This window comes from Catharus ustulatus, chromosome 3 (genome assembly GCF_009819885.2).
Source record: "Catharus ustulatus isolate bCatUst1 chromosome 3, bCatUst1.pri.v2, whole genome shotgun sequence".
Taxonomy (NCBI): domain Eukaryota; kingdom Metazoa; phylum Chordata; class Aves; order Passeriformes; family Turdidae; genus Catharus; species Catharus ustulatus.
This window is the reverse complement of record NC_046223.1, coordinates 34,772,474-34,787,985: the sequence shown is the minus strand read 5'-3', so window position 1 is coordinate 34,787,985 and position 15,512 is coordinate 34,772,474. Positions and strand designations below refer to the sequence as shown.

General features: G+C 39.3%; 1 protein-coding gene across 1 annotated transcript in view; it reads right to left on the bottom strand.

Annotated features, from left to right (window-relative positions):
- KIF26B (kinesin family member 26B) overlaps positions 1–15,512 on the bottom strand; it is a 284,770-nt gene that overhangs the window by 43,317 nt on the left and 225,941 nt on the right. Inside the window, exon 10 of the mRNA XM_033054728.1 lies at positions 13,949–14,108. Coding sequence (XP_032910619.1) covers positions 13,949–14,108 — 160 coding nt within the window. The remainder of the gene's footprint in view (positions 1–13,948; positions 14,109–15,512) is intronic.

Sequence of the window (15,512 nt, the reverse complement as noted above, 5' to 3'; positions counted from 1 at the left end):
TCATTTCAGTGATTTTGTTGCACTGTAATTCCAAGAAACAGCAATTAGCTATCAAATGCTGACAACTTGCACTTAGCACTGATTAGGGCTAGATATGAACTATAAACCTATCACATTACTGTAGTGCAACAGCTCATTACCGGTCTAGCTTTCCTAGCTAATCTTTTCTACTAATTTTTATTTAGGGACCTACTGGCCAGCTCATCTGAAAATTATATGCTAATGATCCATGAAGAATTGAGAGCTCTAAATGGTAACATGGGAGAAAAAAATAATTCTGTTTGATCTATTTATGTTATGATAGATGCCATTTAATCAATTAGGACAGCAGAACACATCATTCCATTCCAGACTCAGCAAATGAAAAGAGGAAAGGGTGAATGCTTCACAGATCTTGACTCTTCCACAGTGTAAAGGAGCACCATCTATAGTGTGAGAGAATGTTTAGGAGCACAGTCACTGAGGCAGCAGTCAAGAGACCCCTGTGGGTCTCCTGTAACAGGGGCTTGCCAAGGATTGCTAGGAGAGGGAACCTGCTACTGACAGGGTCACAGCATTGTCCACTGTGTCTTGTGGAGAGTGTCAGGCATCCTAGGGTGCCTGCTGCCAGTTAAGCCTCCTGAAGATTTAACATGGGGGCTGGGCTCCTGGAATGTCCCAGAATCAGGAATGTGGCTTACGATTATGCCTGCCTCCTCCTCCCCCACCTGCTTGAGATTACAGAAGTATTTGGGAAACTAAAGATACTGGAGCAGTGGCAATGACTGCTTCACAGTTACTTGCCTGAGCTCTATGACAAATCAAAGCTATTTCTGAGATACATTGGAGATGCAGAAGGAAAAGTTAGGGTTTCATAATGTTACCACTTGTTAATGAAAAGAAAACATCATAGATGGAAAGACGTAGGTAGGATCAGGTATGAAAAGGTATCTGATCCATACTCTGTTAAACTTGTGTAATTTAAGGGTATCCTGGAATATAAAAGTACTATATTTAATAACTAATATTAAAAAATTGAGAGCAATGACAGAAATATGTGTAAATAAGAACATGATCACATTTAGGGGTTATCTCATCTCTTGCAGTCTCACTGGACTGGAGTTTCTTTTCTGAAGACTGTAATATTCACCCAGCAATACCAATATTATTCCTGTGTTCACTGGTTCTAACACTGAATGAGTCAAAAATAGACATGATCACACATTAATGCCTAAAAACTCCCAAATTATGTCTCTAAAACAACCACTCAAACACATCCATTACTGGTCTGTACTTGTGGAATTCAAAACTTGGAAAATGGCAAAGCACATTATGCTGCATGTTCTCAACACTCATCTAGCCCTGACCTCAAGACAATAGGCCTTTAATATGCCAAAAACTGGACTTTTTTTCCCTAAATATGGCAGTAGAGACTTTTTTTCTTCCTGTTGAGGAAGGAGCAAGAATCCCTTATGACTGCCCTTCTTGGAACCTGCACAGCAAGAGGAGTGAAGATCTGCCACTCTGCCCAAATTTTTAAATCTCCCAAAAGAATATTCAGTCCATAAATATGCAAAGGTTTTCAAATGTAAGTGCCAAAAATGTTTCAATATGAGCATAATCAGACCACAGGGTTAAGAGATGTTCCTTCACTAAAATGAAGGAGTCAGAAGGAAAAAAGCACTGTACAGACAGACCTATTGCATACTATGAGGTTAACCAAGGAGAATTTACTCACACATTCAGGTATTGCAAAATGCAGTGAAAGATTTTATGAGCAGCACATAACTTACAATGTCACCATAGAATACTTAACTCTTTGTTAAATAAGTCTCTTAATATTTATTCATTTCATGAAACCAATGTCAATACCAATGACAATAATCACTGGTAACATTTTTTAGTTGGCTTCTAGTGAAATGAAGAAGTACTTTCAAGTTACGAAGTCTTAAAAAGGAGCTTATATGAAATTTCAGTTAGTGGCACGATTAATGGATAATACACAGAAAAGACTACAGAATTCATTAGCTAATATGGATTATAGATTAGATATTAGTAGGAAACATTTGATATTTTTTATTTCTGAGAGATTAATTAAAGTGAAACAATACACTGGTAACACTTATATCCATATGAATATGAACACAAAATTATTAAGAAAGTTATGTTTGTTCTGAATTTAAGTTTAGTTCCAATAGAGAGATAATATAGCTGTTTAATGAATAAAATAGATGACTAATTGCTGGCCAAAATGACTCTCACATACCCACACTATTACTGTTAGAGTTGAATATTAGCTTACCATAATTTTATACACAGCCTGCAACATTCTTTATTCATAGCCCACAGCTAAATGTTGCCTGTTGAAAAGATCTGGAGATTTTTTGTTACTCTGTTCAGTTACCTATTGTTCTCTGGTCTTCCATGGGAGGAATATGCTTAGGAGCAGCAGTTTTCCCTATGATTAGATATCAACTATTAGTGTGATGCTCAGATTCCTTAAAAGAATCAGGTACTGCTCCACAGAGAAGCACTGTTGATGGGTGAAATCTGGTCAATGGAATTAAAAACTTATTTATACTGTCTTTTGCATGGGTGTGATATAAGAGTGTTTTCAGAGGAGCTATGCATTTTCTTGGGATCATGAAAAAAACCATTTCAATTTTCAGAGTACACCTAACATACAACCGTATCTCATGGTTGTGATACCACCAGAGACCAAGTGAGTTGTGCTACAGTGCCACAGAAGCATTATGACCCTGCCTGGACTATCCCTGACCTTGCTGGGAAGAAGGTGGCAGTCCCTGGGAGCACAAACATTCAGATTCACAGCTGCCAGAGACTTCCTGCAAACAACATCCTCATTGCCATGAGGCTGCCTGCACTGAGATGGGTGTGAGGAGAACAGACACAGCACCTGCAAGTGGACACACAGGACTTTACCACTTGTGTAACACGCTTGATTTTTACACACACATAAATGATTCCAGGCAAAGGAGCTCACAAAGGACTGCGTCCTGGTTTCAGCCCTGACAGACTTCAATTGTGAGTAGCACAAAACCAATGAAAGCCAGTGATTATAATGTCATTGCACAACACACAGCCATCCAAAATGGCAGCAGTCACCTAACAAGAGAACAGAAAATGTGGTACCAAATTAACAGCCTTATTTTGTATTCTGTATGATACAAAGATTTTAAAAGTTACCAAAGCATACCCTCACTTTCTCGGTAAAACCCACTCCACAGTAAGCAGTCTCAACATTAGCTGAAAAAAACAGGAGTATTTCACAAATCTCACTGGAGCACAGTGTTCCATCAGGTGCCATCAGGTTTTCTTTCACATGTAATTCCAGAGTCAAATCTTACTCAGGTTTGATCCTCCATCAGCACCTTCTCCCCCCATAGTTTATTTATACATCAATGTAAACTACTACAGCTACAGTAGTTACTCCAGTTTCTTGTGACATGAGAACGACTGTCCTCTATCACATCAGTAATGTCCACACGTGAGAGAGATGTCCAGGATTTAAGAGCTGCGCGTTGCCATGATCTGGCCAAGAACACAAAGCTCCTAGAACACTCTCTCCCTCTTGGAAAAAGTGCAGTTATTTCTCCAACACCATGCCTTTGAAAACATTTTTGTTTGTTATCTATACATGCCAGCTGGGTAGCAGATCTGGATACTGCATCTAATTTCTGTTTGCCTGTATAGGCACGTAACTTAAAAACGCTTTGCTCGGAGTCTGTTTGCAAGAGAGAAGGAGCTCTTGTCTAGGAACACAAATGATGCTGCTACTCTACTTATAACTGCAGGCAGACAAGAAAATTTTGTCCAATCCTTAAAAGACTGCTCCTAGGAGATTCAGGTCACATCTGCACAGAGAAGATGAGGTGCTTCTAACAGCTCACCTTGTAGGGGTCCCCCTCCTTCATTCTCTGCTGCCTCTGAGCTGAGCGATGTCTGTCTGTAACAGCACCCAAAACAGCCACCACTGCTCTCTGGAACCACCAGTACTAAGGGGAGCCACAAGGGCTGATATTTCTGACAGTGTGGACACACATTTTGTCGTGGATTTTCAGAGAGAGTGAGGCTTTGTTTCTGACCAAGAGCATGAACTAAGGAATAGGGAGAAAACAATTAGTAAATTCCACCATCCCTCAAAAATAATCTATTGGAATATAATTTTAAATTGTAATAATTTTAAATACAGCAGGTAGGACAGTTCTTCTGATGGGATGATATGGCAAAACCAAGTTAAAAGGCAATACAGCTGAAATAGTTAAGTCTGCTGCCTAATACTAATTTTACTGAATCTTGTCAGATATTGCCAGAAAGCATATCACCTGGATGGTACTTATTAAAAAAAAAATTAAAAACAAAAATAATCTAACAAGTTCATCCTGCAGCACTAGAGAGGTAATTTTCATATTTCAGAAGATAGTTCTAACCAACCTGCTTAAATCTAAAAAGTCAATGCATATTTTAAAAAATCCACTTCACATCTGTTCATTGTGTATAGACCTGCAGGCAACCATCACCCAAAACTTTGATCATCCAGCAGAATCTGCTATATGATGAGCACAAGAGGATTATCTCCATTGCTTTACTCTCAAATGTGTTATGAAAATAAGAACTTCAATAAAAAAACATCTTGCAGTTGTAATGCCATTCAAATACTCTTGAAACAGTAAGGAAATCTGGCTGAAGTATCCTCTACTTACAAGCACACAATTCTTTTAAAAATTTCTAGGACCTATCACTCCATTGAAAGAGTGACGTCTAAACAGAGTCTAAGAAAAGAAAGAGTTTGAAGAAAAAATGTTCAACTATTTGCCCAGAAAATGCAAGCAAAGGTTATGTTTATTCTTAAGGTAAAGTCACAAATACTATTTATGTACACTGAAGAGGAAAATAAAATAGTCATGCTTGTGTCACTTCAGTAGTCTCAAATCCCCATTTGTGTGGCAAGTTTCTGTAAAAACCTCTTGAGCTTCAAATTCATGGTCACAAATCCATTTGCAACTAATCAATAGATGATTGTACTTTTGCAATTTTCACATTCACCAATTCCATCGATTATGTCCCTTGCAATTCCAAACAAACTCAAAATTACTAACACTTAACCACATGCTGCCTCTTTCAACAAATAAGCTGTTAATCATCAAATACAGAACATGAAATATCCCTTAGCAAGGATTTGAGGATTATCTCATCTAATTACATATAAGCATGTTTTCTAATCTGTGGTTTTAAGCCAAATCCCAATAAAAAGATTTCCATTGATTTACATAGAGTTTTGGATCAAGCACTGGGAGAACTTGATTTTGCAATTTGAAGAGAAAGATACCTCAAAAAAAATGTGTAACTAAATGATGAAGGAAAAAAGTTGTTAATTGAGTTAAATCATGCAGCACAGGAATGGACTGGACAGCTCATATCCCTGCTCAGGTAGGGTCTCAAGACACACATCACTGAGACTTTCTGGATTTCTCTGACATCATGGAAGTGTAATAATCCATCCAGCCACTGGTTTTGGGGTTCCTCAAAGCAGATTTGATTCTAGTAGACGAACTAGAACCTATTTTATTGTTTATGTATATAGCTGCCAGCAATGCGCAGACACTTGACAATCAAGGACAAAGGGAATTATCAAAAGAAAGTACAGCTGTTGAAAATTGTCAAAGATTTGGACCCAGAACTCTGCATTGAAATTGCATAAGCCTAGCCCTTAACTTACCTTAAACACTTTATTATGTAACTGTTAATGCATATTTGTTAGTTACAAGTTTATTTCACTTTTAAATGATTCTACAACTAGGTGTTCCCTTCAGCTCTTGAGTAGTTATTGCACTAATAGGGACCCCTGTTAACATGCTTTAAAGTTTATATTCCTCCACATCATTACTCAGAAATAAGAAATCATTCTGCCACTTTGTCTCGCCAGGAACAATTCTCTCCTCCTTTGTGTATTCATATCCTTGAAACACTACAGAGTAGTTGTCATCTCATCTCTCAGAGGCCTCCTTTTCCCTACAAGCTATGAAGCTCTATTTCTGTCACAGTGTTCTTTCAGGTAAGTAACCCTTTCATTTCAGACCATTCATAATTCTTCTTGTGTCTCTTTTAAATTCACTGCAGTCTGCAACTTTTCTTAGCACCGAGATGCAGGACTCCAAACAGGCTGCTGTATACTGGCAGATAAATAGAAAAGCTATTTTCTTTGGTCTACTGCAGTGCAATGACTTTTTGCTCTGAGTCACACTGGTTTTGTACAAGCAAAGGAGGATCAATACGGAAATGAAATTTAATTTAACACATCACATCCATATGCAACTATTCATGAAACTGGAGATAACCAAAAATGTGAAATAAGTCTAATAAAAATTATTACATGCTTTTTGATAATTTGCTGCATTGTACAAGAGGTAGTTATTCCAAGGATATGACTATTTAAAAATTGTTCAATTAAACATGAAATGAATTATCACCACATTTCCATGAGAGAAAATGTATTAATGTTCAATTGAGCCTGAACCAGTGGTAGAACAGGTGAGAATAAACTGCTGGATACCCTGACTGAAGGTTCAAAATGGCATTTTAATGAATTAAGTAGAGATTAATTTTTGTATGAAATTACCACAATGGCCTATTTGGGTTCCACTCAAGCTGTATTTCAGGAATAACTGCACACTACTGGATTGCTTGTTCATTACCAGCCACGTCTGTGCTGGCCCGGGACCAAAGTAGCGTCCTTCTGTGATGCAGCTATCTGCTGCTCATAGGAATGGCTATTTAAATGCAATTAGTAATTGCTGTTAAGTCTGACTATAAACCACAGCACTTCCCTTCTCATTTCATTTTGCAGTCCATCATTATTTGCTGGGTACAGTATCCATGAAGTACTAAGTCGCTGAGTGGTTCAAAGAGCATTCAAAGAGATACTTCACAAGGCCTGATTCTTCTCACTTGAATGCTTCTGCAGAGTGCAGTTTGTCAGCTGAGGTCTGTTGTAAGACTGGTGCCACAGGAGTTCAGGCTCAGTGAGTGCAACACAGCCACTTACACCTGTTACACATGCTCACAGACACCACTGCTCCAATTCCTGGCACACTGGCAAGACTGAATTGAAAACTCAAAGCTGGGGAGTGGCAGCTCCTCTGCAGCTTTTCCTTTGAGAATTTTGTCTACTGTCTCTCATTAACCTGATGATGATGCACAATGCTGTAAGATGTGTGCAGGTAAGTTCAAACCTGCACTACCAGCTATACAAACTATCCTACAATAAAGTAGGTGAACACTACAACAGTAATTACTGGAGCATGTAAACCCATCATCTGCATGCTCCTGAACTGCTGGGTAAATTATTCTAACAAAATGCAATAAGTTTTTCTACAGTCACAAACTGTGCATGCCCGATTCCACCTACTTAATATACAGTAATTTCACGATTATAAGCCGCACCATTTTGACTAAAATTTTGGTCTGAACCCAAAGTGCGGCTTATAATCAGGTGCAGCTTATATATGGACAAAGAACAAAAAGTTGCTGTTTTAGTTTGGAGGACAGGTGGCTTCTGAGAAAGACAGGAGCTTCTTTTTGAAATGAAGAATGTAAACCTCCTCTCTCCAAATTATTATAATTTTGAAATCAAGCGGCTTTCAGGCAAAGATATGGGAATTAGGAATAACAGTTCTTTTCTAGGGAAATTAAAATAGAAATACAGTACTACAAAGAAACAAACTCCAAACCCTGACAGAGTCAGAGTACAACCTGACACCCCGTCAGGCAGGGTGTTGGTAGCAGTCCCATTCAATGGTGGCTGCATCCTCCTGCAGTGACAGATGTGGCTCACGTTGGAGCAGTGCTCCTGTAGAAGGTGCAGTTTCCCTCCGGAGGTCCAGTGGTGATGTGGAGAAATCCAGTTTTCCTCTGGAGTCCAGTGGAGAAAGGGGCTCCCTTAGTGTCCCAAAACCTCTGTTTTTATCTTGGTAAGAAATGTTGGGCTCTTCCCCCTGGCTGGAGCAGCTTCCAATGGGATGCAGTAATTTTATCAGTCCCACAGTGGGACTCAATGGGCCATTAGCAGAAAATTACTCGCTGGAGGAAGGATGGGGTGTGAAAAGATAAAGAACAATGCCCTGCCTGGTTTCAATGGATGGCCCATTAGCAGAATATCGGCCATTGAGATAAGGATCACTGCCCCCACCCTCAACAGATGGTGATAGAATAGATACCTTTTAGCACACTCTGTATTGTAACATGCGGCTTATAATCAGGTGTGGCTTATGTATGGACAAAGAATGAAAAGTTGCTGGCACCCAGAAGTGCGGCTTATACTCAGTGCACCTTATAATCGTGAAATTGCTGTAGTTCCCTGGAATAAAGAAGGAAATTGCCTGAAATACAACGTAGTAAAGCACCAAATACAGAAAAGCCCCAAAGGTGAACATAATTGCCAGATGCTCGAAGTCCTCATTTTATGCATGCTGAGAGAGTTTCATTGCTCTTGCAGGCAACCGCATTGCACTTGCCCAGTGACAAAGGGCATGCACCTAAGGCCAGGTCCTCCACTGGTATAAGGTGGCATTGCTCCAGTGGCTTCACTGTCTGCTAGCCAAGATTCTAGTCCACATGACATGGCTGAAAACATCAAGGAAAAGTTCCTTTGTTCCTGAGCAGACTATGTTTTGATAGCTAATTAGGAACTATTTCACATTTGACAAAATGTCCATTGACCACTCTCCTACAATTGGATCATTCAGGGGTATTTCTTAGGCTTATTTCTCTTTTTGAATAGGCTCATTTCTTCTTCCTTATTTGCTTCCCAGTTCCTCTCTGTGGATTGTTGTCTGCTCTACAAATAATTTCAGGGTCTCTTGGCGCTTTCCCACTCATTTCAGGCCATTTCCCAGCCCTGTGATTCTGTTTCAGCTGTCTCTCATGTCCTCATTTCCCCCCTTTCTTCTGCTCTCACATTTCCTCAAGTAAAACAGCAAAACAGTTCTCCATCCTCTTCTAGTACATTCATTGTTAACACAAGAAGATTGACAATTCTGAAGGGCACACCAGATTTTTTTTTTGGAGACTGTGATCTTTGTACCGTATTCTCATTGAGGAGGTGCAAAAGTTAAGGAATAGAAGACAGATGAAGCAGTGGAAAGTAAAAGCGATTCAAGTTTCTCAATGAAAAACAAAAACCAAAAAATCCTAGTTTCAGGTGTTGATGAAGTAACCATAAATAGATTGTTCATTTGACATATAAGTCAAATATGTCATTAAATTGTTAGACATAGTAAGCAGACATGATTGTGTGAATCCAACAAAGCTAGGACTTAATACAAGCTCAGAAATAAGGGTAAAATCTCCAACACTAATACTAATTATTGTCCAAGAAAATCCTAACATACTCCTGAAAATGCTAACATCTTCTCTGAGAAAAATAATATAACTCATGCTAAAAATGCAAAGGCAAGGCATATAAACAAAAGATACCTGCCATTTCAGTTATTCTCATAAACAAATTTTTACAAAGATGAAGCAATTTCAGATAGATACACCCATCTAACTAAGAAAATAAACTGAGGTACTGGATCCATCCAAACCCCATTTTCATTTTTTCCAATAATTAACTAACAATTTAGAGAAAATATCTGATATACATCTCATTCTTTAAACTAGTATACCACAACACTATTACCCAACACTTTCCCTTTTCTTTTTAGTAAAAGCAATAATATTCTACATTTGGTCAAAAAAATTCTCACATTCGGCATGCCATTAGGACTATTTATATGAGCCATTAACTCTAAAGAAAAGGGAAAAACAGGATAACAGTCCTAGCAATAGTGAAAAAGTATACAGTGCTTTTTGCCACTTCTGAATGCCCTTTAAAAATCCTATTTGAATTTTTTCTAATTCAGTTTTATAAATGTTAAATAAACACTTGAATAAATTATTTTCCAAAGGTCATGCAGAAAGAAGGGCTGGATTAACCCATGTTTTAAGCATCAGATTAGATTTTAAAACATGGTGGCACTGCCATGAAGCCTCTTGTGCAATCTTGCATCAGTCCCTTAATATAATTTTATTTTCTGCATATGGGATTGAATAAAGCAATACCAGCATGCAAGATCTGGGAGGAAATGCATCCATACAACAGAGAAACAGAAGCGCCAAGAATAAAATTCATGCTTTTAACTCACACCCATCTATTTTACAGACAAGACTCCCTCCTTGGATAAGCATAAGCATGTAGTTCAAAATATAGGATGCCTCTAGAAACACACCTCTAGCACATTAGGATAGCACATCAAGAGAGAAGCCTATTCAATAAAACAAGCAACAATTTCTGGAAGAGAAATTCATACAGCCTTGCACTTTTCTAAACAGTTTTCTTACATTCTCACAGTCATTAAAATGCATAAAACTGATTATTTCCAAAACAGCATTACCATGAATTATCACCACCCATGTTGCCTAGCAACTGGAGTAATTTTTGAATAGTGAGCTATATGAACCAGTATCTGGAGTTTGTGCAAATGGGTGTTCATTTGAGGGTTTAAAACACATTCATCTTGGAAATCAGAGGCAGATAATGCAGCACTAACATAAAACTGAAATACTCGTAAAAATATAAAATGGCACTAACAATTACTGCATCTTAGTAAAACCCTTCTGTAGCAGATCTAAGCCCAACCATATTTGTTCACGGTGGGAACTGACTCCCTTGCTCTTCCTTGAGCTTGCAAGTGCCCCTTTCCAATTTTTTTGAAGACATTTGACATTCCCATTGAGAAAATATTTCTTGCCCGGTCTTCTGAAGGATGTGTTCATTCCTCAAGAACAAAAGAAACTGGTGACAGTAAATGGCAATGTATTTAAGTCAAATAAAAATTCTATTTTTATATATGACACTGAGCTGGAAGAACTCAGTGATTCATACCATGACAGAACAATGTGCTTACCAAGGTTCAAAATAGGTCTGGAATAGTGGCAATAATAGTGACACTGAGAGGGTAAAAGTACATACATGAAATATATAAACTCCCAGAAATCATGGTCACTCATTAGCTACAAGTATTTGCCCAGCATAGAGATTCTGATTCTTTCAGACTCACGCAAAATTTCACTTGAATACAAGAGCCCCCAAACTATATCAAACCATATTGTTTGATGTCTGAGAATTTCTACAGTACTTTCCTACAGCTTCAGAAAACAAGTTCCTGCTGAAACTAGTCTAAATCTTTGTTACTGTTCCCAAAATGGGAGTGCATGGGGTGCTCCTCCCAAGGGAGATAGATTCCAACTGGATGGTTTCCAAGGCTTAGCTTTATGGGTAAAAATTAAAGAAAAGCAACATGTGCTGAAAAACAGCATGTGTTTCTCATAGAGACTGCAGGTGGAGAGGCAAATTCATCCCTGGCACAAACAGACCACTGAAGGCAATGCAGTGGCATCTGCTTACACCAGCTATGAAACTGAACAAGCTATTCCCTACAACTACTACCCATGGAGATAAAGCTGGACACAAAACTGAAGCAAAGAGCCTGCAGCCTCTCAGAGTTTACAGAACCAAATTTTTCCAGTAAGAGAAAAACTATGCATTGTGAGTTTCCAGGTTCCCAGGAAGCCATGCAGTGCCTACTGACAGGCTGCCATAAAATACTTAATGGTTGTTTAATAGCTCAGATACAAAAAAGATGCTCCATTTTGTCTGCTGCTCTGTGGAAATTTACTGAGACCACACACAATGTGCAAAGCTGTCACATAAGAAAACACTTCCATTGTTTTCCTTTGGTCCCACTCAAAAAAGGCAGTTAGCAAAATATAATTTTATTCTTAACACTGAAAAAGAAAACCCCCTAGAGAAAGGGAATTACTTCAATTAGAGAGGTTTGTCACTGCTCTAAACGAGAGGTGCCACTGAACACATATCAGTGTCTCCATCTGTGGGGTACTGAGCCCCTTCTACAACGCAGCATCCAGATCCCACTTCCTCTCATCTCCACCGAGGAGCAGGACACACCTGTACTGCTGGATCGCTGAGCTGATGGTGTCTGTGCTCATCCAGCCATCCTGCTTCTTACTTCCATTGCTCAGGAATAGACCACGTATGGGAAAAAAGGTTTTCTGGATCCTTCTCAGCAAGAGCAATAAAAGGTTTTCCCCAAAACATGCCAGCTATATTTTTCAAATTATATTTTGAAAGTCCTCTTAGAAACAGGAGATTAACTCTGATTTACAGATGACCAACCACTTCTCTACACTCTATAATATCTTCTTATAGGAAGAATTCTTATTAGGAGTGAACTAAAGGGAGGACTGTGGCCTGAAGAGAGCTTTGATCTTCTTTCAGCAGTACATTGATGAGAAAATATGCTGACATCTCTGACTGTGTAGGCTCAGAAGAGCAACAGCTGGGCCGTCACAGCAAAAAGAGATTGAACACACAGCAATTAGAAGACTTGTTTAGTAACGCTTTTCTCCTGGTCAGTCATTGGCAGGAAAGACAATTGTTGTATTTGGTAAGTATTCCTTGTATGTTTAGTTCTAGCCTAGTGAACATTACTGACGTTATCTTTTGTATTCCTTCCAGTGACCTCTTCAATCCATAACATCCAACAGGAAGGGAGACAGGTTTTTGATAAGCATTGCCTGAGTAACACTTTGTGAAGTGCAGAATTCAAGTTATTGTCATGCTATGGCAAGGTGTGTGAGCCACGAAACATTTAATGAATATTTATACATAGAAATTTGGTTAGCCATTAACTGAATTCCAGCCTGATTGTGCTCCAGGAATGGGAATATTTCCACAAAGCATGTTTTAAGTCCAGACTACCAAATAATTTTTGAAAATAAAGGTTGGAAGAGAAACACAGTTATAACCAATATCAATTCATTTTTACCTGCCAAAATGAAGACAAAACCAAAGAACATGTTGAATTAATATGTGTAAATAATCATGTTTGCAGCCTTTTAAGTGCTAAAATGGGTAAAATGCACGGACTGCAATATTGCTCTGTGGATGACTTGGTCCGTTCTCCATGTCTTCCTGTTGTTCCTAACTCCCAATGTCACACACCTGTCCCTCATGAATGGTGACATTCATTGGCAGTTTGATTGCAAGATGCTACTTGAAGCCATTCCCATGATGCTAGTTGCTACTCCCCAGGCTCTAGGCTAGAGAAAAGCAGCACCACCCACAAAATCAGAAACTTCTCAATAGGAAGGCAGTGGGAAATTAATCCAAGCTTCCTCTCAGACATGCACACATGACACACAGGGACAGGCAGTGATGATGGGAAATGAGCACAAGGAGTACCCACTAGGTGAGCAATTCCCCTTGTTTCCCAGAAACCACCTGCAGTAGCACATGCTACTGGTTTACTGTGGTAAATAGGGCCTACTTATTTTCATGCACATGAAAAGCTGACACTGAGATTTAAACTATGCAAAAAAAATCCGCAAAGTAATCTTAGATCACAGAAGGAATCTCATTATAAACATGCATGCTCATTGTGATGTATATTTCCAAGAAAAGTAAATTCCATACAATGGACAGCAAGATAATTTTCTCTACAGTGCTGCATTATGGCAGCAATGTTCCTTTCCTTGCAACAAATATGAAACGCTTTCGCGTGCTTTGAAACATTAAAAAAATCTTTGAGCAGTCACAGAAAACAAAAGCCTAATGTGTTGAACTTCAAACCTTAAGATCTTTCAGCCACCTGGGTCCTATTTCAGCAGGCTTCTTCCTTTGAAACCTATTTGTCAAACACAGTGTCGCTACCAGGTGCAAGGTCAGGTAAGGTGTCACTGAACCTCAGGCAGCTTTTGCCATGGCTCAAGAGGGCTGCACTGACCCCAGCAGACTGTTTTTCCTCCTTACCCAAATCTGCCTCAGGCCCAGACACACAAACTGCTTTCAAGCACCCTCTCATTAGGCACAACCCAGAGCACCACTTACTTGTATGGGATGTGTTTGCTTCCATTGACAAGGGCGAGGATGACATTGCCCAGCGCTGGCAAGGAGAGACAGAGGCCAGAGCTTCCCTCGCGGTTTTTGCTGAGCACTTTCACACAGCTGCCCAGATCAATAAGGTGCAAGCGGCTGCGACCTCCAGACACTGCCATAAACAAAGAAAGACAATTAGTGTGGGCCTCCAAAAGCAGCTTCCCAGGAAAGCAAAAGACTCACCATGACTTGCGAAGAGGAAAGAACCCAGAGCTTTCCCCAATTCCTGATAGCAGACACAGCTGTAGGGGTCCCGTTAACACAGTCAGCCTTTATGGCTCTGCATTGCTGTACATTGCTGTGCATTGCTGTGCATTGCTATCTGCTCCAGACCTGCTTACAAATCCCTGAGAACTCACTCGCTCTTGCAGGCTTAACTCTGTGAGAGTCACCAATGTGACTATATTTCTTTGAATATAGCTCTATTAGCCCGTACCTGAGTTGGCTTCTGTCTCATCACTAGTGTTTCTCTGTCTGGAAAACCACAGGCTGGGAATTCCTGCTTAGTAAGCAAAGATACTTCTGTAATTTTTCCCCTCCTGAATACTGTATTTTAAGAAGACACTGTGGCATCTGTGGGATGCTCAACTTTTCTTCAAGTCTATATACTTTCACAGTATTATTTCAGCTAAGAAAAGTTTGCCAAGGCGGGGTGATGGATTGTGAAGTAGCACCTTCCTTCTAAGAACAGTTCCTGTAAAACCAGAAATAGATCCTTATGGTTTTTTCTTGTTTACTCTGCATCGACACACTACTTCCAGGGTGAAAAGATGCTACCATTGAAACACCAAGATTAATAGATATTTGCACTCTTTAAAAGCCTATGGTACAGAAGAGAAGAGAATCACTGTGTTGGAAGAGAGAGCTAATAGCAATATATGAGGACAGAAATACACCTTAAACAGCAGCAGAAATACTTTCACATCTGAGTTTATCTCTATGCAAGTTAATTCACAGTCATTTTGACCCCGGATCTCAACTTGCACATTTGGTAAGAAAAAAGAGAGAAGATGAATGAAGACAGAAGACCTCCTACGGGATTTGTGAATAATATTCCAAAAATGTATCCAGTATGTCTGTCAACAATTGTTAAGATACAGTGACTTCTGCTGCTCTGAAGTCCTGTTAGTTCTTCAGCTCTATCAGGTGTTAGAGCTGAGGAACTAACACTGGACTTCTGTGTATTCCTCTCACCAGAAAATATCCACAGACACTATGGGCTCCTGCACTCACTGCAGAAAATTAGGCTGCCTTGGGGAACCAGTATGGCACCTGCCCCTCTGAACTGATCATGGAGGACCTTTGTCTTCCCTCTAAGAGTCCTTAAAACCCTTAAAGAGTCTCTAACATCGCTATCCTCAGAAGGCTGGAATTCCTTACCTGAGTGTCTCCCAGTCATTTATTTAGAAAAACTAAGAAATGCATTTAGTTGCTACTGCAAGTGACTGTAGGTGAGTTTACTGAATCATATATAATAAATATTTCTGTTGCTGAGGTTACCAGATGTTGGGGAACC